Source organism: Rattus rattus, chromosome 5 (genome assembly GCF_011064425.1).
Source record: "Rattus rattus isolate New Zealand chromosome 5, Rrattus_CSIRO_v1, whole genome shotgun sequence".
NCBI lineage: Eukaryota > Metazoa > Chordata > Mammalia > Rodentia > Muridae > Rattus > Rattus rattus.
In genome coordinates, this window is record NC_046158.1 from 130,664,287 (window position 1) to 130,691,531 (window position 27,245).

Consider the following 27,245-nt stretch of genomic DNA (forward strand, 5'->3'; position numbering starts at 1 on the left):
ACTCGTGTCGGCTCACAGGCGGGGCTCATCACGACTGACCGATGGCGCTAATTAAATGTCCTCTTAGCACAAAGAAGACTATGTGACTGGGAGGGGTCAGTGAGCAGGATGAAAAGTAAATAAGTAAAAACAAACAACAAAAATAATAATAAAGAGAAAACTGTGACTTCCTTCTTAGGAGACAATCAGGGATGGTGTGTACACCTTACCTTAGAATGGACATTTCCCAACTGTTTTCTCTATGTTTTAAAGTTTCACATTAAATTTCTCTACATTTTAATTGCAAAAAAAAAAATATGAAAAATGGTTTCCTTTGGGGGCTCTCATGCACGGGGTGAAATGCTGTCATCACATGTTCTGCTGCACTCATCTCCTGGGGACATGTGGCTCCCATGTTCCCTGCTCAGCCCCACAGTGCCTTCGATTCTACCCAACAGGACAGCCACAAGCAGTGAGTTGCAAACCTGCAAGATTTCCCTGCCGTTCTGAATGCCCTCCTGGGCCCATGCAGAGATGACCTGCTCAGGAAAGGCAAAGCCACTGCCATCGTCGACGCTGGAGAAGAGGCGCAGGCCTGAGCACACAGACACGAGGGACGAGGTCGTGGTGGTGTGGCAGCCGCTCTCCTCCTGCACATCAGGAAGGAAGATGCCCTGAGCACTCAGGTAGCTTGAGCCTGTGGCGTCTGTGCACACTAACAAATGTCTCACCTTGACGGCCTGTGTTCGGGTTTTTGCCTTCTCATCAGAGCCTAAAAGAAGAGAACGCATACCCCCAATGATCTGCAGCCCCCTTCCCTAGAGAAGACACTTGGCGTAGCCCGGGATTTACCTGGGATCACATGGTTCTGCAAGGGACAGAAATGGAACTGCACCCAGTCCTGGGACGCCAGCCCTGGTCTTGCAAGGATCCCTGAAACCTGCTCTTATTTATCACCTTGTCACCTTCAGCAAACTAGTCACCAAGTGAGGCCTGAGCCTGGCCATTCTCCCTTTGCTAAGAAACTAGTCACCAGGAAAGAGAAAATGACAGATGGGCTCATAAAGGGGTAGAACAGCTGGCCCCGCATTTCTCCCTTGCTAAGAACTGGGGAGGTTACAAGTAGTCCAGGAAAAGAGAGAGGCCTCTCTAAATGAACAGATGGGCTCAGAAAAGGAGCCTTGGAACTGGAGGAACTTGCTGTAGCCAGAGTGCCCCAGAACCCCGCTTCAGAATACAGATTTCCCAGAACTGAGATTCCTGGGCCTTTCTCCAACAGCCCAGCTGCTAAGCTCAGCACTGGGGAGGACTTTATGGGTTCTCTTGCCACCCACCATCCTGCAGCTCCAGTTCCCCTCTTGTCCAACACACCAGCTCTTTCAGTTGGCCCAACCTCTTCTCCAGCAGGCCCAACCTCTTCCCCAGCAGGCCCAACCTCTTCCCCAGCAGGCCCAACCTCTTCCCCAGCAGGCCCAGCCTCTTCCCCCGCATGCTCAGGGAGAGTATTTGCTGAGCTGTGTGGCTGTCTTTCACACCTTTTGTTTAAAACAAAGCAGACATCTTGTCCCATTTACAGAAGGAACCTTGTCTAACTGGAACACAAGGAGGAATTGCTAACCCTTCTCTGGCTCTAGGATGCAGAGGTGAATTGGAGCTTGCCTTCATGGAGCTAGGGACACCATGCCACCAGAGCCCACATGGGACATGCCCCCCAGGACCTGAAACAAGAGACATCAGAAGGACAGGAATCTGGGGTTTTGCTAATCAGGCTCTGTCCTCTCCCTGTCTTGGCAGTATGTGCCATAACATGATAGAACACAGTGTGTGTGCACTTACGAGTATCCACACCGAGTACAGGCTTATGTTAATGTGTGCACAAATTTGCATACAAACTGTGAGCAGGCATGAATGTGTGCCATGTATGTAAACACACATTTGAGTTTATACATTTGGGAGATAAATGTCTGCTGTGATTATGTATGTTTACGGTAGGTATACACTGACATTTGATGTGCACCTATGTATACACAGGTACAGTGTAGAAGAGCAAATGGGTGTATATGTACAGAGCCTACACGTATGTTTACAGCAGGAGAACATACAGTAAGATGTGTTTGTATACAGTGTGCAAGTATAGTGGATGTGGACATATCTATACTGGGTGCACATACAGAACCTTTGTTCTATTGTGTATCTACAATGACTGTGCATATAGAGAACCTGTGGTTGTCTTAGCAGATGTGCACATAGAGGAGATGTGGAGTACACAGTAGGTACACATATACAGTAAGGTGCACAGGTCAATACTGAGCGCTGCACAGAGAGACTGACCACACATCTAGAGTGGGTATGTGTGCACTATAGAGGTGAATGTGCAGATGTGAAGGTACACACATACAGTGGATGTGTGGGTGTGTAGGGATGGTAGACTGCAAGTGTCTATACTGGGTGATGTGTGTACAGAGCCTAATCACATCTACATATGGTGCATGTGCATGCACAGCAGAAGCATATGGGTCTACAGCAGGTATGCACTTACAGTGGGTACAATGTGCTTCAGGGGTCCTCATGTACAATGGATGTGCACATGTCTAGAGTGGGTACACACACAGAAAGCCTGAGATGTCTAGACTGGGTGTACACATACAGAAATGTGCATACATAATTGGTAGTGAATGTATAGGGAACATATGTACAACTGGTGAGAATTTATCGTGTGTGCACAGACGATACACACATAAAATGGATGTGCCATGTCTACTGTAGCAATGCAAGTATGGTGGATGTGTGTACATTCACTAAGTTGTGCAGAGAGCACGGTACACTAAGTATGTATGCATGCAGCTGCACGCCTGTGCTGCATACCTGAATGTAGACAGTTAGTGAGCAAGGCAAACAGGGTGGGGAATATGGCCCAACATCAACAGTGCCAGAAGCACAGGAGCATCACCAGGAGCAGGAAAGGAAAGGAACTAAGGTGTACAGAAAGGACCGTAACTTCTAGCACATCCTAGGCTCTAGACCATGACTTCATCTCTCCATAGGTGAGGCGACTAGGTGAGGAGGCAACCTCTGAGAAGCACATGGGACCCACAGTCCTCCTCACGTGCTAGCCTGGCGTGTCCAGACAGTTGCTGGGACTTGTAGGAAGGGGTTCAGAGACTCTGAGGATATCATTTGATAACAGATGACAGTGACATCAAAGCACAGGAAACACATGGCCTCACTTAGAGGGGGTATCCAGCTAAACCAACACTGAACATGACTTGTGTTATCTGATGCTAAAAATGGCCCAGAGCTTGCCCATGCTGGGAAATCCACACTCAGCTCCTGGTATTTCTGACTCGCAGGGCTGTTACCATTCTGCAGTGCTTTGCCCTGCCTAGCCCCACTGACTCAGTCAAAAGCTCAGATTCTCAAATGCACCTTGCCCACACCAGTGCCTGTCCCCAGAGCTGGCCTGTGCTATGTCCTGATGCTCATGAAACAGTGTGTGGGGCCAGTCACCTCTGAGCAAGGTGGCTTATACAAAATAAAATTCAAGACTTCGGGTCAGAAAAAATAATCCACGTGGAGGACAAAACTCAGACAAGCTACACTAGTGTACAACCCGTTTTTAGTTTTTAGTTTCCCTTTATGGGAGAGGGAGACAGTTGTCTCACTGAAAGTCATCACTCAATGGCACATAGAGAGGACAATCTGAGGAACAGCCATGTTCCCCACATGGCATTATTCTCTGAAATTCCTGATGTAGGTGCTCACTCAGACTGCTTCCACTTTACAGATGGACAGAGCTTAGAGAAGGTGAGTAATACAGTCAGGAGTGAGCACCACCAGATGAGCTCCAGGTCCAAGAGTGCTGCATGTGCATATTTATGCAGTGTCTGTGCTCAGTGCCATGACACTGGCAGGGTCATCAGCCAGTGCCCTCATCTGGCTAGGAGCAACACCAAGTACTGTTGGTGTCTGACATTTAATTCTCCCGTTTTACCTGATAGTGAGACCAAGGCCCATTTGGCTTGATCAGACTGGAAGACGCTGGAAGCGAAGGAGGCTCATGACCAAACAGGCCAAGCTGAAACTCTGCAAGACTCACTCTGCCATCTCCATCCCGGTCCAGTTTGCTGAACAGTTCTTCAAGTTCCTAGACAAAAGCCAGCACCCTTCAGGCCTGGAGAGTCACCTTGCTCTGTCCCTCTGGCTCCAAGCACCCAAGTAGGGCACTTGGCTTATCCAAAGACTAAACTGTCTAGCTGTTTTACAAAGGCTGCTTCAGCTGGTTTGTTTGGATACTACATGGCTTTGCCAGTTGGGAGGGGGCAGCATCTGAAGGTCCTAACTCTAGAGATACTCAAGTGTTCACTCGGGGCAAGAATTTGCTGGAAACCCAGCCTGAACCTTACAGTTTATGGTCCAGCAAGGATATCAGGTAGGAACAATAACAGGTGGGAGCCTATGGTATCACCACAGCCAACTTCCTGTCCAAGTCTTCCCAAAAGACTGGTACCTTACACCTGGGGTGTAGCTAGGCTCACAAGCTGTGTTGGGCTAGGCAGAAGAAGAAGGATATTTGGTTCAGGCAGAAGAAGGGTATTTGGTTCAGGCAGAAGGACAGCTGGAAGTGAAACTGAAGCAGCTGAGACCCTTGAAAGCAGCTGAAAGATTATGAGGATGGGCTGTGAGGGTGAAGACTGACTCTCAAAGGTATCTCAGAGTTTTAGGCAACGGCACTAGAAGCCATCAACAGATCTGAGATTACAAACCGCAGAAGAAAAACTGCTGTCTGCCGGTGAGCTGGTTTTCCTGGCTCAACACTAAATGTGACCACTACAAATAACCATGTCACTGAGGTGGCTCTGGGTCTTCACCTGTTTCTCAAGACCGTGGAGCCCGATGCTTCGGCAGACCACAGCCAGCTCCTGCTCATTCAGGTGACCGCTGCTTCCAACCCCCAGCTCATGCCAGATGCCCTGGACCTGGTTCTCAGGAGTGTTGATGGAGGGGCTACAGGATTTCCGGGTTGTCCCGAAAACCTCACAACCCCAGGATCGCAGCTGGCCTGAAGCAAGGGAGGGTCATAGTTAAATGCTGATAAATAATAATAATAAAGAAACTACAATGGAATACTTAGGCTTATGGGCATACGTTTCTTTCATAACTCAACAAGTAACATAAAAGCCAGTGTCCTCAAGCCTGAGTATTCCAAATGACATCATGGGCCGGGCGGTGGAAAGCACACCCAAGGGCCTGTGGGTCTGTGGCCAGTGCAGCCTGATCCATAGATTGCAGGACATTATCCCAGTGCTGGGGACTTTCTGTATGCAGGACAATGAGGCCTCATCAAAACTAGAAACTCTGTGTTTTCATGGGTGGGCTAATGTCTTTTCAGCTCCACAAATGCATCCACTGGGCACCTCCCAATGCTTTACAGTGGACTTGTGGCTGGGCACTCTGCAGCCAGAAGAGAATTCAGTTTGTGCAACCAGCCCCAGACACCCCCTTCCTGGTCACTGCAGCCTAACACATGAGTGTTAACATGCCACATTCATGTTCTCGCTTCTCCACTTGTCTCAAATGACTGCCCTCATCTTTTTGGCTTTCCCCCATGAGGCAGTTTAAAAACAAAACTTTGAATTTTGATACTTTTTCTTTGACCACTACCAAGGGGTCTCTGCAACCTCAGAAGCCTTGAGACAGCTTTCACCAGCAGAACGTAAAAGAAGTCATGCTGTGTGATTGTGGGATAGGCTCCCATAGCACAAGAGATCAGCAGCCCAGCTGGCCAGACCTTGTATGAGGAGACCTGAGCTATTATGCTATGAGGAAGACCAGTCATGCTGAGAGGTCATTTGATTCAAAGGCAGTCCTCTCATCTGAGACTCAGACCAGTTATGTGAGTCACCTTCACGTCCTCCCCGGGTTCAGGACTTGTCCTTCATGGTCTTAGCAGAGGCCCTGGGTATCAGTGACACTGAGCCATGCTACCCACCTTTTCCCCTAAGTACCTCAACCCCTTCCCAGAGCAGCTCTGCAGCAGCAGCCTGAAGCGTTTGGCTGCTGTGGCCATCAAGGCCTGGTGTGGCCCTCACTCTTATTCTTAAATTCATCAAAAACGCTCTGCATGAGCCTTGGTTGCACTCAGTGAGAGGTGCTCGGACTGCCTTCAGCCTGTTGAAAGGGTGAGAAAGGCCTGAGCAGTTGCCTCCTGGCCAGTTCTTAGAACCTGCAGAGTGTTCAGGTACAGAGGACACCCCCATGCTGGCAAGCGACTCACTTCTGAGGCATTACTGGTGTTGGTAGCTAACTGTATATTGTCTTCTTGCTTTCAAATTGTTTGCCACTGGCCTTGGTATAATCTCTCCAGTTAAGTTCCAAGAGTCAATTCATTTTTTTTATTTGTGTGTGTGTGTGTGTGTCTGTCTGTCTGTCTGTCCGTCTGTCTGCCATGTGTCCATTGATACACATACATGTAATGTGTGGAGATGTCAGGTGTCTTAATCACTTACCACCTTACTCTCCAGGACAGAGTCTCTCACTGAGCCTGGAGCTTACTGACTGGACTTGCCTAGGTAGTCAGCAAGTCCTAGGGATCCCCCTGTCTCTGCCTCACCGGTGCTGGGATTTCAGATGTGTGCTGACAAACCCAACTTTTGTTTTGTTTTTGTTTTTTGTTTTTCCGGAGCTGGGGACCGAACCTAGGGCCTTGTGCTTGCTAGGCAAGCGCTCTACCACTGAGCTAAATCTCCAACCCCTATCAAACCCAACTTTTTATATGAGTGCTGGGAGTCTGAATTCAGGGCCTCTGGTTATGTAACAAGCTCTACTCACTGAGCCAGCCCAGGGTTCTTAAGCACTATTTCATTCTCTGTCATCACAGAAGCAAATAGGCAAATACGAGTCTGAAATAAATCAAGTCACCTCCCCAGAGAACCTCCATATTGTCTCCTAGGGTACTGCTACAAAAAACTTTCTGAGTTTCTGCACCCCCATGAACATGTAACACAACTGCCATCACAGAAAGGTGCCATGGATTCCACATCCAGCTCATGCCTGTGCACCCAGTGGCTATCTGCGTTCAGTGTCACCCGCAGAGCACAGCATTTCTGAAGGCCAAGAGCCCTGGTCCAGCTACACTCTCCTGACGCTGAAGTGCTGATGTGCTCACCTGTGGGCCTCTGGTTGCCGTGTCAGGCTCTTCAGGAGCAGGACCATGTGCTACTCTTCTGGAGGACAACTAAACCCGGGTGGGGTCTGACCCCCTTCACAGCACAAGAGACGGTAGCAGGCCATGCGGATCCCTTTGGCCTAAGACTCCTGGGTCATACCTGTCACCTGGGATCACACTGGAGCTCACAGGTCATGATCAAGAGCAACCGCACCCTGTGACATTGTCCAGAAGCCTCTGTCTCAGCAAGTGGTGGTCTTGGGGGGAATTGAAGACCAAGTGACTGTCTCTGGGGTGAAGTCAATGTTCTAACCATCTCTGGAGGAGGAACCTACGAGGGCCTCACACATATACAACGTGAGTTCCCAAGACACTGCCCTCTCCAACAACCTGGCTCTCAGAGCTCTAATCAGACACGGCGTGAAATATGAAGCCACGGGTTACCTTGTGCTTCAAATAATTCATTCTGTGGTTCTTTAGTGCTCTCAGCATCTTCATCTGACTTGAGGCTCTGGGAGAAAAGGGGAGAAAAGGATGTGAGCACCCCAGTGGGTGACGCAGTAGATGGAGCACCAGGAATAAGCACAAAGGACGCTGGGGTAGGAGGGGCTAACTGAAGATGCACTCTGGATGGCACCCCCAGGCTGAGGTTCAACAGGCTGTGGTCCCACTAAGCAGAGTTTTGCATGTTGTAAAGACTAACACCCTCTCCAAAGCAAAGGGTTCAGACATAAGGTTGGCCACACGCCTCGTTCTGCATACTCTGGCTCCTTAGCATAAACTACCCGCAGGCCACACTGAAAACACAAAAAGCCCCTGCATCCCACAGCAGAATCTGACCAGCTTTGACAGGAATTGTCCTACGTTCCACTCACGGACAATTCAACAAACACTGTGACTATCATGGCCCTGTGCGCAATCCTTTATCATCCCTCAGTCCAGCAAACGGAAGGGCAAGCCTCTGCCCCTTTAGGCGTTCTGGGGACAGCACAGTCCATAGCAAGCAGAGAGCAGAGAAGACAGGGCCGTCAAGGAATGTGTGAGCTGAATAAAACCCTCACCACATCAGCAGGCCAGAGTTTACACTACCTTCTGAGCCAGTGCTGTGTGACCTGGGGCTTCCTGGATGAATGATTGGGTGACCAAGATTCTGTTCCTTTAAAGCTGCCTCAATTCCCAGGGGTCAGAATGCATGTTGGTAATAAACACTCCATTTTATTTTTCTAATGCATTTAACTCAGCTGACAACAGCATTCTCTGTGCTCGTATTCTGAGTCAGAAATGAAGTATCACGACAAAGGTGGAGGGTCACTAACTCAGATGTGTCCCCTCTCTCCCACCAGGCTTTACAGAGATCCCTTTTTCCACTGAGACACCTCACCTATCCGGTGCACGAAGCAGGAAAGGCTCCATTGCTAGCCACAGTAGATGGGCTCTGGGCAGGGAAAGCAGGGCCAGCTCCCACCCTCCAGGAGGCACCAGCTGCACCTGGCTGGACTACAGATGTGTGGGCCTTGCTATACCCTGAAGCAGACAGTACTGTGGAGGCGGTACCCACATCCCTAACCCTGAGGCTTGCCAAAGGCTTCTTTTCCCACTCCTTGGCACATGATGTTACCTACCCTGTTCGGAAGTCCTAACTTGGACTTTCCATAATAAAAGGGAGGTGTGGCTGGTGAGCCCAGAGACAGAAATAAAGGTCACGACAAAGTTCCCATCACTCCAAATCTGAAGGAGTGTGGCCTGGGACCAGAAGTACCCCAGGTAGAGAAGAGAGCTTCACATGAAGCACAGCTGCCACGTGTACCCCGGCTGCTAACAACTCTCCAGGACCATTCTTCTGGGCAGCGACAAGTTAACAATTACGTCCCCAGTGTTTGCCAGTGTCAACGGGAAGGGCTGGCTGACTAACCTCCACACTTTCCAGGGATGCAGAACGTCTCAACGGAGGCTTCACACTGCCCTTGGCCTGCTGTTCTGATCCATATTTGGTTGTGGTGGCAGAATCACCGAGCTCAGGGAGGCTCCGACGGCCATACCACTTAGAGCCACTCATGTACTTTGGAGGGACAGCACAGGAAGTAGCTGGAAGGAGAAAAGGAGACAAGTGGAGAGGGGATGGCTATGAAGCAGGCTGTAGGCCCTGCATGGTGACATGACCCTCCCTAAGAAGCTGAACTATTAACTCCCATATGGCTCACCGACACGCTGCTGACCACTTGTTAGTCTGGAGGACACAAGGACACTGGTCAGCTGACAGCTCATGGATGTCCTATTACCTGATACAAAACCAGGAGTCAGGTTGGGCAAGAACACTCCTACTGAGTACCAGGTGCTCTTTCTATCTTCTCAAGTATCTGAGGACTATTTCCCATAACTCCTTCCTTACTGTACTGGACTCAGGGTTGCAGTGTGTGCCCCAGCAAGCTAGGTTCAGTCACCATCACAATAACCTGATTAAAAGAGCTGAGTTAACAGTGAAAAGCAGATGCATCAATGTGCATTAAGAACAGGGATAAAGAGACCCAGTAACCCCCTCCTGTGGGAGAAAGGTACCTTCAGTGTCTTTAAATTCGTCACTAGTAATTCTCAGGAACCTTAACTTCAGGAACCTGCCTCAAAGTTAAGGTTTAACTAGAAGGCAAGAGATATGTATAAACTGGCACTCCAGATCAAGGTGTGGTTCTGGCTCTGCTATGACCCATCATTGTTTTGACTCCAGTCTCTACTGCTATCAGCCCTATGTGAAATTCTTTTGCTTTCCTGGGACAAGATCTCCCTTAACAGCAATTTCCTTCTCTCAGTATGAGATTTTGGGGGGTGGGGGGGTGGGGGGGTGGAATCCCAACTCCCTGGGTGCTTTGTTTCAGTGGTCTGGATAGCCAGAGTGAGAGGCACACGTGTCTCTTTAAAAAAAATCCTCACTCTTGCTAGGTATGCTGTATGCTGGTTACATTAGGATATCAACCCCTCGGGACTAGAGGTACTCCTTAGGCAAGCATGAGCCACAAAGAAAAGCACACTGCAATCCTGTGCAGTCTAAAGGCCCAGGACAGCTGCAGCACGGACTGTGGTCTCCAGACTGAAAGGAATACCCCACACCCAACACTTCCTTGTGGTTCCCTCCTCCTTCCTCCAACCTGCACAGCTACACCATCCTAACCAATGTGGGAGGGGAGACAGAGAAGGCAAGCAGTCACGGGTTAGGCTGTGGGTTCTGGAGAAGAAGTCAGGGTCGGGATTCTGAAGGAGTGCAGCTAAGGAGATGGATACGCCCACTGAGGCCAGCCTGGCCATGAAGCTGAGGAGCCCTCCATACACAGCAGGTATGTCTTGGGTTTTATCAAACAGAAGACATTTCATAAAGCCAAGAACCATCTGGCCTCTTTCCTCTGTGCTGATGGTTACTACCTGCTGATCCTGGGACCACTAGAAGAGAAATCTGGGTAACCTAAGATAGACAGGAGTTGGAGATGAGGAACAAGGATTGGTGAGGTCAATGCTAAGTTCCAGTCTGAATATGCTGAATGTGAAGTGACAGTGTAGCATTCAAGGTGTCTGAAAATCCACAAGATGACTGCTGGGGCCCATTACCAATCCTCATGAGTATTGCATGTTATGTTATCCACACCAACAGAATAGGCATTTGCAGGCCAGGTATAGTGTCCTTGAAGGGACAGAAGTCATGGGGCATGTTGAGAGGAAGGAAAAGGTTCCATGTCCATGGAGAAATCAAGAGAACATACGAGACACACCCCCGACCCCCGGGCCAGAGTCAATTCCCCACAGGCAGAGAGGGAAAAACGGGCCACATAGTAAACTTCAAGCAGGCCAATCACTCTTCTTCTAGAGCTGTGGATACTCTGTCTCTGATACTGTGGCCTGAAATCTTCTCAGAGGCCCTGACATGCTATTGTCTGTCTGTCTGTCTATCTGATAACATTTTGAATAAACAACTTACCTCCTACATTCTGCCTCAGTGTGTTTAAACCTAACCCAAGACCTTTCAGGCATGTAAGCAGAAGAACAAAGAAAACACAGCTTAGTTAGCAGCCAGAAAATACTAGCCAAGGTCAGAGAGCAGTAACACTTGCAAGGGCATACTTACAGTTCTCCATGGCTAGCAGCCAGCAGACAAGCCAAGGTTAGTACCTAACAAAGCAAGTCAAAGATGAACAGAGGGAGGTTCGGCATGTGACCATCCTTACTGGGAGAGCAGTGCACAGTCATCTCTCCAGGAGATAAGCTGAAACCTCCTGTCTCTGTCCAGCTTCTGCCAGAAATCCTATATAAAGCTCCTACAGCATAGCTCTGCAGTGTTTCCTTTGTTTGGAACCCCTTGCACCCTACAGACTTTCTCTCATGTTTCCTTAATAAATCTGTTTGCTTGGCTCTCAATAAGGAGCAGTTACAAAACAAAAGCTCTTGTCAGTGACTGGCTTCCATTTGTAGGCAAAGCATGGCTGGGCATGGCTCACCCAGGTCTCTTGGGGAAGCACCTCCTAGTAGGGCTAGAAGAGGACACCTGTCCTGTGCAGTGGGGAGCACCAAACACCTGGACAACCTTACAGAGAATGCCCACTGTCATCCTTCCCACCTGCCTCAGAGGAGACCCGGGCCACCAGGCCAAGGCTACAGCCCCATCCTACAGTTATTCAGGCACAACAGAAAATGCTGCAACCTGCCCATATTTCTCTTCCTTGTGGGCTTCCTTGTGTCCAATGGCTCCCTTCATATTTCTGTGGTCCACGTCCTGTTCTAAGAATCTAAAAAGAATAGCCCAAAGAGAAATCTCCCTCCATCATGGAGAAGCACTCCTCAGAAAAGAGGACCCACAGGGCTCTTCAGCACAGAAACAGCAACAGCAGAGCAATGGCAACAATGAGTGGGCAGTGTCTGCTCCCTACGGTGAACTCTCTCATGAGTTGGGAGCACAGTATGTCATGGGGACCTAGCATTTTCCACCATTGCCCCAGCCAGCCCATCACATCACCAGCCTGATACACACTGCCTAATACCCTACAGGAGCCCCACTGTGTGGCTAGAGCCCTGGACACCTACGTGCCATTAAGTGTGCTGACTATTGAGAAAGTGTAACAGGGTTGGAAAGACAAGTCCACTTACACGTAATGGCCTTTAACATATGTGTTAGGGGAACAGAAGTGCAGGACTGCTATTCCTATTCTAGGCACTTGGCCACATAGATAAACTCGTTGAAAGGGCAAGGTGGAAGGCACTAGGCAAGAAGGAACTAGAAATTAGGATGAAGATGTTGCAACTGGAACCAAAAGGTAAGAAGTATAGTCAGATGGGTGAGGAGAGGGCAGTGGTCAGGAATAGGAGACGAGGAACGGGTACATTGGAGAATGAAAAAGACTGAACCAGACTCAACCCTGGAGGGCAATCTGGAGCTGACCCGGCTCTGTCAGTTCAGGCCCACAGCACGGGGTCAGTTAGGGTGGTAGGTAGATGTCTTCAGACGGCTCCATAGCTATTTCCTCCAAATTGAAGCATTCCGTCCTCCAGTCAGGAGGGAGTTTCACAAGACTGGCCAAGCTAATAAAACTCATCAGATTGAGGATGCTCAGAAAGACAGCAAGATTCACAAGACCCTTGCCCAAGATTGTAACACACTGAACGACAGCTAGAAGAAAGACGGCTGGCGGTGCCCGGGTGAAGTGCCCATGCTCCCTTGAGAACCCTAATGACCTCACAGGCCTCCCCATGTGTTTGGCCTACTGTTGGTGCTCTGGCTAGAGTAAACAGACTGCTGTTCACATCTTGTCCCTAGAGTCACGCAACAGAGATGGAGAGAGGTTGGTCTCTCTCCAATGGCATGAGGGGCAGTATTTCGGGAAAGGCATGGGCACTTAGTTTTCCAGTTTCTAATTCTAAGGTTAAATAAAAAAAAAAAAAAAAAATTGGTAGTGACTCTCTTCACATTTCGCAGAGAAAGGTACAAGACAAATACTTGTGCAAGCGGTGTGGGGTTGACACAGACCCCAGAGCAGACCTATGTCCTGCACCCAGAGCCTCTGGAATGAGAGAGGAGGTGGGGAAGGGGCTGACTATGCCATCCAGAACAAGAAGCACAGTGTTCTGACACTGTGTGCATGGGGCTCAGGTACTGGGATACGGGGACTCAAATCCTAGCCACCACATACTATATAGAACAGGGCTAAATCTCTCTTCAGGTCAACTGTGGGTAAGACAGCACATGGAACTTCTAAGAGGGTAGACAGAACCTACATACAATACACATGAAGCTCAAAGCCTCACACTTAGAAAACACTTCGTGTGAGCCAGTCCCTCTGCCTGTCACTGTGACTCATCTCCATGCCTCTGGTCCCGACTAGGATCCTTCAACGCGCTACATAGTCATACAGCATACCAGGACAGGTGGCTATTTCCAGTGAACCCCGAAATCATCAATGTCTACCTTACACAGTCCTTATGTCCCTAAACAGACAAGCCTCCAGCTACCTCCCACCAGGCCCATTATTTTGTACCCCGTAGTCCTTGGGCCTAGTGGCTTCCTGCCATGTGTCAGTTATACTTATTATCGTGTTCCTGCCTCACAGGCATTTCCACAGTGGGATTCCTGTTAGTCCTGTTAGCACAGTGCAACACCTCTGGCTATGAGAGCAGATGCTAGAGTCCAGGGCAGAGGGCCTGTCTGCTCGCTTGGTGCACCTGAGATCCCTGAGGCTCCACCTCTTGCTGCCCCACACCCCGAGGTGCCCTGTCAGTGGCCCTCTACAGGTAATGCTGTTAACGATCTGAAGACAGTCCCTGAAGAGGAAATCCAGATATTCTGCTCAAGTCTGCACTCGATGGCTTGTTGGTGACAAAAAAAAAAGGCTAGAATTTGGAAAAGTTAAGCTACACTCTGAATGGCCATAGATAAATTAAGGAAAGAAACTGAAGCGCTTATAGGAAAGCCTCTTACCTGACTCTGAAGAACTACCTTCCTCATCAGAGGGTTCTGCGCCAGTAGCAGATGACAGCACAGCCACAAAGCCTTCCTTGAATTCCTCAAAGTTAACCTGCCAGAGTTTCAGTAAGAAGAAGACACTGTCACTTTCCACAGATTCACACTGAATTTCATGGACTAAAAATCCCCTTTCAGTCTTTTTTTTTTTTCCCTCAAAAGACCTCTGATTATTGCCTTTCAGAGTAAGGATGTTCATTTCACTTTTCCAAATATATACTTAAAGTTGTTTCCACTAGAAGAATCTATTACAGAAGGTAAATGTGAACCACCACACCATCACCAAATAAACCATTTTACCAAACCAAACCAAACCACACAATTAAGAGAACAAGGGCAGCTGGGTGTAGCGGACCACATACACATGGGTAGCTATGGCTGCTTACGCTCCCTGAAGTTCTTTTTCTACCCATAGAACAACAGTTATTGCTGATGACTTTTCCTCCCCAAGTGTCTTTCTTTGGGTGCTGTGTACCAATGCCCATGAGTGGCACAGCTCTGCTCTGTCCCTCAGCAGGAGTCCACAACTCACCCTGGCCAAGCGGTCATCTCCAAGAAGAATGTGAAGGAGTGCCGGCAGCTGCTCTTCCAGGCCAAGCTTAGTACATAGCTGGGTCAGCTCTTCCTGATCCAGAAACCCGGTCCCTGTGGTGTCACAGCTGCTGTAGACATCCCTGAGCCGTGACACATAGTGGTTCTCTTCTTCGTTGTCCATCCCATAGCAGGCTGGTCATGAAGGAGAAAAACAAGGAATCAGGTTAGGTGGGTTTCTTAGCTCCATTCTCCTCACACCTACACACTGGACAAAGGCAGATCAGAGCTAGCATGTGGAAAGAGGTGCTAGGAGCCCTTGTGGGGTCGAGGGGAGCTAGAGGTATCAGCTTCTCTTTGTGGGAAATGCTAGTGTCTATAGCAGGGACCCAAGCCATCCATCAGTCAGCAGTCACCAGAAAAAAAGATTCCATTATTGTGTTTAAAAAGAAAAGTTATAGAGTAACCAGAAACCAGATGAAACCTGGCACATGCCCCCATGCCAGCTCCATATGAGGCTGAAGAGAGCATCTCTTGAGCCCCGGAGTCTGAGGTCTGAGCAACACAACAGAATCCTATCTTCAAAGATGGTAATAAGAAAAGGAGAAAGGAGTGAAAGAGAAAGGGAGAAAGGGAGGGAGAGGAATGGGGAAGAAAACAGATAAACACAGACAAAGCTCAAACTATGCACGATTCCTTCCTAAAAAAACTGTTAGTGATACCAATTAGTGTTAGCAAACACTGATTTTCAATATACGTCCTCACACACACTTTCATTTTACCTTATAAACACAAGGTCTTATACATAAAAATATCTACTTAAGAACTAAATGGGTAGGGAAGTCACAACCAGGATGCCCCCACCATGCTGGACAAATACATGATGGAGAGGTGGGAAAGAGAAAAACATGCCTATGGACATGGGCAGAACTGGATGGGGGTTAAAGGAGAGAAGGCTGAGGTCAATGCTGTCACTGCCCAGTAAGGTCCACAGGATGATGCGAAGCAGTCTGGAGCCTCTGCAGATGCAGATGCAGGCCCAAACATGCTGCAATTCCAGCTGTGGACTCCCCTAGCTCTGGACAGTGAAGGAGGCCTGAGACGAGAAAAGGTTCATTTTACAGACTGAACCTCCTGGAAGGCGTCAACAGTCCAGGCTGCTGTCCTGGACCGCTCTGAAGCCTGAGATCAATATGGACATAAGCAATCTGTGCTGCTGACTGATAACTGATTATGTAGGCTTCGCTGACTCTGGGGACTATACTGATGTGAGTGGCATGTGCAGCCACTGAGGGCCATGAGTGAGTGCTCTGTGGTTCACGTTACCACTGAAGAACAAGCGAATGTTTATGGTTTGGTCTGCTACTAAAGGCACGTTGATATCCAAGGGCTGTGTTGAGCTGACACTGCCCCTCACCTGCTGAGGGGTTGGTGGGGGTGGACGGCCAGTCTGACCAACTCAGTTAGCACCCAGGCCCAGATCCAGGGCTTTGAGTTGGCCCACCCCAACATCTACCCAATCTGTAAACTGCTGGAGCACATGAAGGGCTGGTCCTTCAGATCCAGAGCTGCATGATCTCCATGACAGAGGCAACAGCAGGATAACTGAGGGGAATCTCAACCAAGGTTCAGTATTGATGGTGTAGCAAATGCCAGAGGCCTTGAACCAGACCATTGACTCATTGCAGTATCTGTTAAGTAATCCTGTTTGGGCAAAGGGCATATATACTATGTGACACATGGCGACTTCCAATGCCGCTATGAGGAACAAATACGTGGAGAGGCGGGAAAGATAAGGGAGCGGAATGGTATGTTCATAGACCAGACCAGGCTACATCTGAGACTATGTCTATAAACAAACACATAAACTAATTCAAAATGTAAGGAGACCTAGGATTCACTTAAAATTTGCTTGTTCCCGGGTTGGGAATTTAGCTCAGTGGTAGAGGGCTTGCCTAGGAAGCGCAAGGCCCTGGGTTCGGTCCCCAGCTCCGAAAAAAAGAAAAGAAAAAAAAATTTGCTTGTTCCCTTCCTGATCATCTATTTGGTTTCAGGATGAGAATAGCTTAATAAAGTCTTTCACAATCATAAAATCAAACATCTAGCTTACTTATGACTAGTACAGCTCAGAATCAATATTCATTTTCTGTAATCCATCAGTAGGCAACAATCCCAATAAAAACAAAGACATCCTAAAGAAAGGATCATTTGCCTAGCTTTATCTTTCCAAGGACATTCAAGATGGGAAAGGGGAGGTTGAAGCTATAAGGCCGGATAGAAGAGGAACTTGCCTCCAAGGAAAACTTTCACTAAATTCTGACCCAGACCAATATGGAATTTCTGAAGACATAGGTGGATGCCCCACAGTGTTGAACTTTCTAGGGCAGAGCTCAGAGCGTCTCTGTTTTTTGACTTAGAAGGTTTGTCTTTCTTCACTAAGGTGAGTGACTAATACACGAAATGATGGAGACTCTAACTACACACAACCGAGACAGTGGGAAAGCCCCTGACCTAAGCCCGAGAAGCAGGGGTGTCTGTGTACCTCGCTCCAACACCCACTGCACTCATGGTATACTGAAGGCAGGTGTATGTAGATTTTCTCACCAAAACTTTAATCAAAACAGATCCAGTGTGAATACAGAAGACAGTCAGAAATGAAATATTGTTTAAGTACGTTTAGCTTAGCATATAAGTAGATTTACAATTTTTTTCTCTGTCCCGAGTTTGTTTTGGTTAAACGTTAATGCTGGCCTCATAGACTTAGTCTCGTCATGATTCTTATCTTGTAGCTTACAGAGTCATTCATGAACATCACTTTTAGGTCTTCCTTAGAATATGGTAGGATGCTGGAGAGATATCTCAATGGTTAAGTTCTTGTTGTAGAAGCTTGATGACTTCTTCAGCTGTGTTCTGGGGAAACACTGGTGGGAACAGAGAACTAACTCCCAAAGACTGCAGTCTGACTTCCACAGCAGCGATCATCATGAACATATCTACACACAGATAGGTAGGTCAATACATACATACATACATACATACATACATACATAAGTACATACATGATGAATAAATAATTCTAAGTCTCCTACAATTCAACTGTGAAACTGACATATCATGTTGGAGAAGTTGTACTTATTAATTAAATCTGATGGATTTTTATGAATTTGTTTAAATCATTATATCTTTTTGTTTAATTTGATAAGACAAGTATTTAGGAATTTACCCATTTCTTGATTTTATAGATTTTGTGAAAATAAGTTTGGAAATACTTATTAAAGCACTTGGATTTTATTGAATCCTGTCATAGTAATTTCTTTTAAGTTTGTGGTTTGCTTAGTTTATGTATTCTTTTTGATTTTTTTTCTTTTTAAAAAATATTTGGATATTTTTAAATTTACATTTCAAATGTTATCCCCTTTTCCAGTTTCCCCTCCATGGACCCCCATCCCATCTCCTCCCCCTTCTTCTATGAGGGTGTTCCCCCTTCCCCAATCATCCTTCCCTTCCCGCCTCTCTGCCCTGACATTCCCCTACATGGGGTGGGGGTGGGGGGGATCCAGCCTTGGCAGAACCAAGGGCTTCTCCCTCTGGTGCCCAACAAAGCCATCCTCTGGTACATATGCAGCTGGAGCCATGGGTCTGTCCATGTATAGTCTTTAGATGGTAGTTTAGTCCCCGGGACCTCTGGTTGTTGCTATTGTTGTTCTTACAGGGTTGCAAACCCTTTCAGATCCTTCAAGCCTTTCTCTAACTCCTCCAACGGGAATCCTGTTCTCAGTTCCATGGTGGGTTGTGAGCATTTGCTTCTGTATTTATCATGCTCTGGCTGAGCCTCTCAGGAGACAGCTGTATCAGGTTCCTGTCAGCATGCACTTCTTGGCATCAGCAATATGTCTGGGTTTGGTGGCTGTATGTATATGGGCTGGATTCCCAAGTGAGGCAGGTTCTGAATGACCATTCCTTCAGTCTCTGCTTCAAACTTTGTCTCCATATCTTCTCCTATGAATATTTTGTCCCCCCACCCCAAGAAGAACTGAAGTATCCATACTTTGGTTTTCCTTCTTCTTGAGCTTCATGTGGTCTGTGAATTGTATTATGGGTATTTTGAGCTTTTGGACTACTATCCACTTATCAGTGAGTGCATACCATGTGTGCCTTTTGTGACTGGGTTACCTCGTTTAGGATGATATTTTCTAATTCCATCCATTTGCCTAAGAATTTCATGAAGTCATTGTTTTAATAGCTAAGTAGTACTCCATTGTGTAAATGTACCACATTTTTTGTATCCACTCCTCTGTTGAAGGGCATCTGGGTTCTTTCCAGCTTCCAGCTATTATAAACAAGGCTGCTATGAACACAGTGGAGCATGTGTCCTTGTTATATCAAAGGGCCATTCTTGCAGCTCTGATGGCAACTTGGATAGAGGTCTGCTCATTTGTTAAGATCAACAGCTCCTGTGTTATAAGCTTGGATGAGCAGAGTCTGGCTAGAATCAATAAATCACACTCAAGGGGGACCAGCCCTGCAGCAGCAAGGCCCCCACTGATCTTTACCTCAGCTCGGCCTCTGTTTTCACCAGACTTCCCATTCAATACCCCACTGTACTGAAATCTAGTTCCTGCATTTGTTTATATGAGAATATCAGGTGGCCTTAAAATGCTACTGGAAAAGATGCACGTGATATAAAGCAAGGGCTGTGGAAGTGGCATTTTAAAACTTTTTTTTTTTTTTTCTGGAGCTGGGGACCAAACCCAGGGCCTTACGCTTCCTAGGCAAGCGCTCTACCACTGAGCTAAATCCCCAACCCCCAGAAGTGGCATTTTAAATAGAGCCATGCACTGGCCGACAGCAGTCTCTGTCAGGGATGGAGACACTCAGGAGCAGTCATGGTGTTCTCTCTCCTTTGTGCTTTGCTATCTCTCTGGTTTCCTTCACTATTAAAGACAACTATAAAGAAAAAACAGGGGTTGTGGATATGGCTCAGTAGTCTAGACCGTTTCCTAGCATGCATGAGGCCTTGGGTTCAATCCCCAGCAGCCCATAAACTTGGTATGATATTGGTAGCACATGCTTGTAAAACCAGCACTCACCAGGTGGTGGCAGATCGAAGTTTAAGGTTATCCTTGGCTGTACAGAAAGTTTGAGGCCAATTTGCACTACATGAGACCCTATCTCAAAAAACAAAAAGAAAAGACAGAAGGAAGGAAAAGAAAAAGGAAATAAAGAAAAACAACTGTGGTCAGTTTCCATAGCAAAACAAATCGTTTCTTCCAAAGTCCAGAGGAGACAGGGGTTAGCCTAAAATAAATAAGCTAGGCTAGCATCAGCATCTGCCTGAACTAGAGTCTGGTAACTTTTTATTCTTTTAAGACAAACACTGGCAAGCAATACCTAGGAACCTGGCTGGGGAACATGGCCTATGACAGGTTTTTTCCACCAGATGGCAGTGAGGAGGGTGAACCTCTCAGGGACACATGGATAAGATAGGGCTCAATCCTATCCATGGTGCTTCTGAGTCCACCATATCCTGCCTTAGAACAGGAAGGTCGAAGCAAAAAGACTGAGGGAGGCTCTCCTATGTGTGGGAAGATCAAGTTTCCAGTCCCCGAAAGATGCAAAGAATTTGCAAGCAATACTCCCCAGAGCAGCGAAAGCAGACTGCAGCCAAGTACTGAGACAGTGGGTGTGAATTTTCCAGGCAGAGCTTAGGGGGCAGGAGTGAGCCCAGCACTGTTAGATGGGTATGCTTACTTACTCAAGGGATGTTTATAAAGCAGACACACTCATAACCACTGTCCACAGTAAGAAAGGACACACTGACAACAAGTCCAAGAGGTCCCACTGTGGCATCCTTGGCAAAAGCGGTAGTTATCGCTCTATGATGCAGTGTCTGAGGTGTACTCTGAAGACGGTAAAATTTCTTTCAAATAGCTTTAAAACATTTTCTGGCGCCCCAATATTTGTTGGAGTTCCCTTGGAAAGTGATATTCCTCTTGGAAATCACAAAGCACAGTGTAATAAAGTACATTGTATTTGATTTTTTCCTTCACAATTGTAATTCAAAGGTTAGTCATCCAGGCATACCCCACAATCATAGCTTCCTGGAAGGCAGATGTGGAGGAACTGCTTATGTGCAGAAGTTGAAGACCAGTCTTGGCAACATATAAGTCGCAGAGCCTTGAAAAGAACTTTACTAATGCACCCCAGTTCCATACAATCCACACACATGCTTTAACATGTCGTAAAATTGATAGCTACACGTCTAAATTTATATTTGAATTATATCACAAATCTTGTAAATTGTAAATCAGCATTGGATCGAAGAAAATTTCAACATTCTATAAAGTTTTATGAAATACACACAAAATATTGAAAACATTTTAAAACCACAGGGGGCTATAATCCAGTCGAAGTGACACTTTCACAGATGAAGACTCTGGTATCAATGAAAGTTCTCATCTCAAAGGAATAAAAGACATGGTTTATTCTATAGCCAAAGGATCTTATCCTAGGAACACAGATTTGGGTCTCCCCAAATACTATGCTCTGATGAGGCATCAACTTACAAAATTTTTGGTAAGAGAACAAAAAGGCCATAAATCAAGTCACTTTTAAAATACATTAGTGGGCACATCAGGTAGGCAGGTCATAGCAAGATGGAAAGGCTTGTTCAGTCCCCAGCTCCGGAAAAAAGAACCAAAAAAAAAAAAAAAAAAAAGATGGAAAGGCTTCTGCAATAGACCTCGGCTGGCAACACTCTTAGCCCTTTCATTGGTGGAAGATTAGGGTTTTGTTAAGCTAATGCATTCCAGAATGCATTTTATCTGTTAGTCACAGGATGTTAGGTCTGATTGAAGGAGGCAAGGACTGGCTATTCAGCCGCTTCCGGAAAAGCTCGAGATAAATTAGAATTAGGCTCCGGACTTACACATTGCAACCTCTGTATAACACTGGAGTTCTAATCAGTCAATCAGCCTTTACAGACACAACTCTTTTCCAGGAATTCTGACTCACAGTTTCCCCACGGGCATCAAATGTTGCCCATGTTGGGGATATATTATCATTAATTAAATGTTGAATGTCCCACAGAGTTAGGAAGGCTCAGCTCATTTCTAGGACCTGATGGGAATGAGGGTGAACACGGGGCAAGAGAACAGAATGGAACAGCTGGTAAAGCCCTTAGGAAACCCCTGGACCATATCAGAAGCTTTCATATTCATGCTGGACAAAACACAAAAGGCAGCATACAAAGAACCACCTCAAGAAAGCACCAGAAAGTATGCACAGAGCGGGAGGATTCTGACATGAGGGATAGTCACGGGGCACTGAGAGGTCCCCACCTTCACAGCAGCTGGAATATTGACGGAAAACCAGTCTTGGGTGTATAATACCCATAATCCCAGCACGTGGGAGCTGGAGGCAGAAGACCTGTAACTTCAAGAATAACCCAGTTTCAGGGTTGGGGATTTAGCTCAGGGGTAGGGCGCTTGCCAGGCAAGGGGCCATGGGTTCGGTCCCCAACTCTGAAAAAAAAAAAAAAAAAAAGAAAGAAAGAAAGAAAAAAGAAGAATAAATCCCAGTTTCAAAATTGAGAGGAGGGGGCAAAGCGGGGGACATGATTCAGCAGTTAAGAGCCCCGGCTGCCTTTGCAGAGGACCTGGGCTTAGCTCCCAGCACTCATATGGAGGATTAAAGGCATCTGTAGCCAGTTCCAGGGATCCAGTGCTCTCTTCTGGCCTCTGCAGCACCAGGCATACAAAGGCTTGCAGCTTGTTGCCACCTGAGTTTCTGGCCCTCCTCTCTTCAGGCAGGCAGAGGTTCACAGCCCTTCCTTCCTCAACAACAACAGTAATAACACTCATCCCAACCATCAGTGGGACCCAGGCAGGACTCTGGAAGCTGTGACTGTCCACCTCCTGCCTGGAAGGCAGATGTGGCTGGCTGCTGAGGACTGACGGCACAGTGGAGGCTACGTCACCAGCTCTGCTTCCCAGAGACCTTTAACAACATGTTGTGGACAGTTCTAAGTGGGTGGAAAGGTATGGAGTATCCCAGTACAGATAACCATGTACTGTACTGTACTGTACTGTACTGTACTGTTTCAGAGCTCCACCCAAAGCAGTGGAAAGAGGCAGCTGTGACCCCGTTTCTTACTTGTAGTCCCTGAGCAATGCACCACAAAGGCCTCCGCACCATGAAAGCTGTCACAGCAGCCACAGGCCCCTCCTTGCTGCCCAGCCTATGGCCACTGCAGTAAAATGTCCCACAGGAGTGTCTTCCTCGCCGCTGTGGGGTCAGAATGCCGCTGATGGAATGCTGTGGGGGTGGTGAAATGAAGGGTGTTAGGCTGTGTTTCTTCTTTGCCCTTGGGGTGCCAAGACTGCTCATGGAAGAGGAAACACAGTCTAAGATAGGGGTCCCAGCCATGTTTCTCTGGGTGAAAACAGCAGGGGCTGGGATGGAGGCTATGGTTCTCAAACTCCTGTGTACCCAGAGGTGCTGGGAGCCATCAGGAGTTGAGAAAGGTGAACCCCATTCTCCACTAGAGACCATGAGGAGTTGGGAATGGGAGCCCGAGGGCTTGTGATGAGCCCAGGAAATGGGTAGAATCTGGCTTAGCTCCGAGTGAAGCCACACGTATGGAGGGGATAGAAAAAGGGCTTTCTAAGGGAGACAAAGCACCCACCCCCTGAGATGGCTCTTGATGGAGGAGACGGTCCTTGCTTGTCCAAATTGTTCTATTCATGGCGGATGGGGATACATACGTTTTACTCAGGGTGAACCACAGATTCAATGCCTTTTGTAGGAAGGGATGCCCAGGAAGGGAAGCTCATTGGCTAAACAGTTGGGGTCTATCTAGATACCTCATCGGCATGGAGAACTCTAGGTTTCATACTACGTGAAAGTTTGTCCTCTTAGTGGGGTATCGTGATCATGTGCTCTAGGACAGGGATCTGGTTGGGAGCTAGTTTGAACTCCTGACATCTCCAATTAGAAGGTTTACTGGGGTTCTCAACTTGCTACAACCTCACCAGTTCTTCTGTCTGGTGGCACAGTCCACTGCCCCACACAGGAGCTGTTCAAAACAGCGGCTCCTGATAGAGGACAGCACCACTGACATCTCCCTAGGACTGCAGCCTCAAGGCTGTCTGTGGTGCATCTTCTTTCTCACCTCAGCAGGAGGTGCCACTCAGGAGCTGTCCACAGAGACCTTTCCTGCCTCAGCCTACAGCTTCTGTCAAACACCACTGCAGGAGCTATGCCGCAGGAGCTGCCCACAGTGGCAGCAGCTCCTCTCCAGCCTCCCCAGCAGTCCCACAAAGATGGCCCCTCAACAAAAGCCAGCTGCAGCCCAAAAGGACCTCACACCCTAACCCTTGGGCCAGATGCAGGGAAAGGGGTGTGTGTGGAAAAAAAAAAAAAGCCATCAATTCCTGAGCGGGAAAATCCACCAATCCCTGAGCTTCCCACAAACCCCCACCAATCCCTGAGCAGGAAAATCCACCAATTCCTGAGCTTCCCCCCACCAACCTCCCCAATCTCAGGACTTGACATCTCAACCCTCCCTCTGGAAATCTCTGCCCTGAGAAGCTCTGCCCTATCATAAATCCTATATAATAAGCACCACACCAAGTTCTGTGGAGAGCTTTTGGGGCTGCTTTTAGGAATTTGGCAGGAATTTGATATCAGGCTGGGACAATGAAGCAGGCTCAAGGCAAACACAGCTGAGGAATGTATTGTATTCCTTGTATCTGGATCATTCTGATAAACCCCTAAACATAGTGACCACAGGACTTTATTGCCTTGATTTTTGCTCTGCTTGTTCCTTGGTTACTTTATTTATGCTTTTGTTTGTTCCCTGACTACTTTGTTTATGCCTTAAGGACTGACCATATTCTATATATGTACCCAGAATGATATAAAAGTGGACTGGAAAAAATTAAACTCGCCTTCAGCTTCAGAACTGGCTGGGGTCCTGTTCTAGTGTTGTCTAATAGTCCTTTTTCTCTTCGGTCCTCACTCTCACCCTGGAGAACCCGCTGACTGACTGGGCTGGCTTAGTCAGAGTTCCTTGATGTTCACGACCTGCAAGCAGAGGGCAGCCCCCTGAACTCTCTTTCCAGAGACTTCCTGCCTGCTGCGACTCTTTTGTCACAAGAAGCTGAGGAGAAAAGCAGCAATGAAGAGGAGGAGCAGGGCTGAGACTGCTGAGCTCCTCAGCTCAGCCAGGGATGCCCTCCCCTGGGAGCTGCAACACTTCTTCTGAGGAGGCTCCCTCTTCGAGCTGTGTGTTTCCTGAGCCACCGTGTTTCTAGAGACCCTTCCCTTGGGACACTGTCCCATCTCACAGCTGTGTGGTTCCAGGGCCCCCATATCTCAGGATGCCCTTCCCCTGGGATACCTTCTCCCCTCAGAGCTATATGGTTCCTGGGCTTCTGCGTCCCAGGACACCTTTCCATCCAAGCAGAAACACTCACAACAGAAGGCCTCTGCCCCTGTGCTCTTTCCACACCTAGCACCAGAAACAAGTCGCAGGCTCACAATTCTGCTTTGTTTCCAAGCCCTCGTGTCATTCTCCAGAGTTTTATGCTTTGCATTACTTTTGGCTTTCAGCAATTGCCTGTGTCTGTCTCAGGAGACCTAAGCAACTTCATTCTACACAGATGACAATCTGTGACGACCTGCACTGAGCCACAGAAATGGTCTGAGTGCTTCTTTCATGCAAGTAAAATGAAGTCCACAGGGTTCCCCAGCCGATGACCTAGGACCACAGAGTACTTATCAACTGTTAAGCCTCCTCCGGATGACAAGAAATGCTCTGTGGGGCAGAAGCATAAAAGTTGGGCAGTACGCTGTGACTGTAACTGTCACCGGGGAAGCGGCACATCAGTGTGTGCACGTGAGCCACAGACAGCTCACGTTCTAGTCAGAAAGGTCAACATGGTCTTCTTGCACCTGGAGCTGGGGAATCCCTGGAACCCAGAAGTTTGAAGCCAACCTGAACAAAACAGCCAGTTCCATCCCAACCTTTAAAAGGGTCTGGGGAAGCAAGGTATAAAGCATCCATTCACCAACAGGCATGTTCTAAGCACCTGTTGTGTACCTCATCACATCATAAACCCTTGGATAGCTAACAGGACATGCAGGCAGTGGACATGCATACATTCAAGCAAAACACCCATATACACAAAATTAAATATTTAAAAACAGGGATGATGAAGGGAAGGAGGGGATGGAGCAAACAGTTTAGTAAATAAAAAGAAAGTGAATGTTTAGGACTGGGGTCACTTGGGTACGTTTGAATATGTTCTTCCTCAGGTCACATGCTGGAAGTTTGTAAGAAATAGGGCAGCACTGAGGTATCTGGAACTGCTAAAAGGCAGGGTCTAACAGAAGGGCATCAGTTCGCTGTGGATATCCCCTCAAAAGATAGTAATGTAGTTCTAGTGAGAGCCCGACAGGTTCTTCAAAGAGTAGCTTTTATGAGAGTGAGCCTGGTTCCTTTAGCTCGCTCTGGCTTTCTGTCTTAACTTTGACCTCTACACCGGCTCCTGCTATTGCGATGTCAGCACCAGGAGGCCCTCGCCAGAGGTTTAAGTGATACAGTCACCTGATTTTCAACTTATAGCATCTAACACTATGAGCTAGATCTTATTTTAAAATGGATAGGTAATATTTATTCATTTATTCACTTTACATCCTAATCACTGCCCAACTTCCCTGTCCCCGCTCCCACAGTCCTTCCCTCCATCTCCCCTTCGCCTCTGAGAGAGCAGAGCCCCACTCCCAGGTATCCCTCCACCCTGACACATCAGGTCTCTGCAAGGCTAGGTGCTTCTTCTCCCACTGAGGCCAGACAAGACAGCTGAGGTAGGGGAACAGATCCCATTGACAGGCAACAGCTTTAGGGATAGCCCTGCTTCAGTTGTTTGGGGCCTACATGAAGAGCAATCTGCACACTGGAGGCCTAGGTACAGCCAGTGTCTGCTCTTTGGTTACCAGTCCAGTCTCTGAGAGCCCTGAAGGGCCGAGGTTAATTGACTCTGTTGGTATTCCTGTGGAGTTCCTATCCAAACGTCTATTTAAAAACAAAACAAAACAGTCTCAAATATTTGTATAATAACTTAAAACAGACTAGCAGATAAACACAGCAACTGAAAATAAGAAAATACTAAAATCTTGAGACTCACAAAGAGGAAGACTTAACAGATCCTATCTATAATTTCTGCCTAAATCTTTAGATGGTCCTAAACCCTGCATATGTGGAGCAGCTGCCAATGCTCAGCTAAGGATAAAACCTGGAATGAAACGTGAGCTGCTGCACAGAAGGCAGTCTCCAACCTGAGCCACATTCCTAAGAAAATGAAGGATCGGTGTTCTTCAAGAAATTCTAAGAGAATCCACAGCATCTACACTGTGCATCTCACCATCCACGACATAACTCGAAATGTGCCACAGAAATTAATAGTCAAAATCAAACAAACAAAAAAACCCAAACCCCTAAAAGCACTCAGGAAAAATATATCCAGAGAACACCTCCAGAAAATGCAGAGGTTGGACCGAGTGGCTCTCAGCTCC

General features: G+C 47.5%; 1 protein-coding gene across 1 annotated transcript in view; it reads right to left on the reverse strand.

The window, feature by feature from the left end:
- Positions 1-27,245, reverse strand: part of Ninl (ninein like) — a 66,061-nt gene that overhangs the window by 30,056 nt on the left and 8,760 nt on the right. The window contains exons 2-8 of the mRNA XM_032904403.1: positions 14,668-14,861; positions 14,094-14,190; positions 9,057-9,229; positions 7,589-7,655; positions 4,848-5,038; positions 3,971-4,123; positions 465-629 (exon numbers count right to left, since the gene is read on the reverse strand). Coding sequence (XP_032760294.1) covers positions 465-629; positions 3,971-4,123; positions 4,848-5,038; positions 7,589-7,655; positions 9,057-9,229; positions 14,094-14,190; positions 14,668-14,850 — 1,029 coding nt within the window. The 5' untranslated portion in view covers positions 14,851-14,861. The remainder of the gene's footprint in view (positions 1-464; positions 630-3,970; positions 4,124-4,847; positions 5,039-7,588; positions 7,656-9,056; positions 9,230-14,093; positions 14,191-14,667; positions 14,862-27,245) is intronic.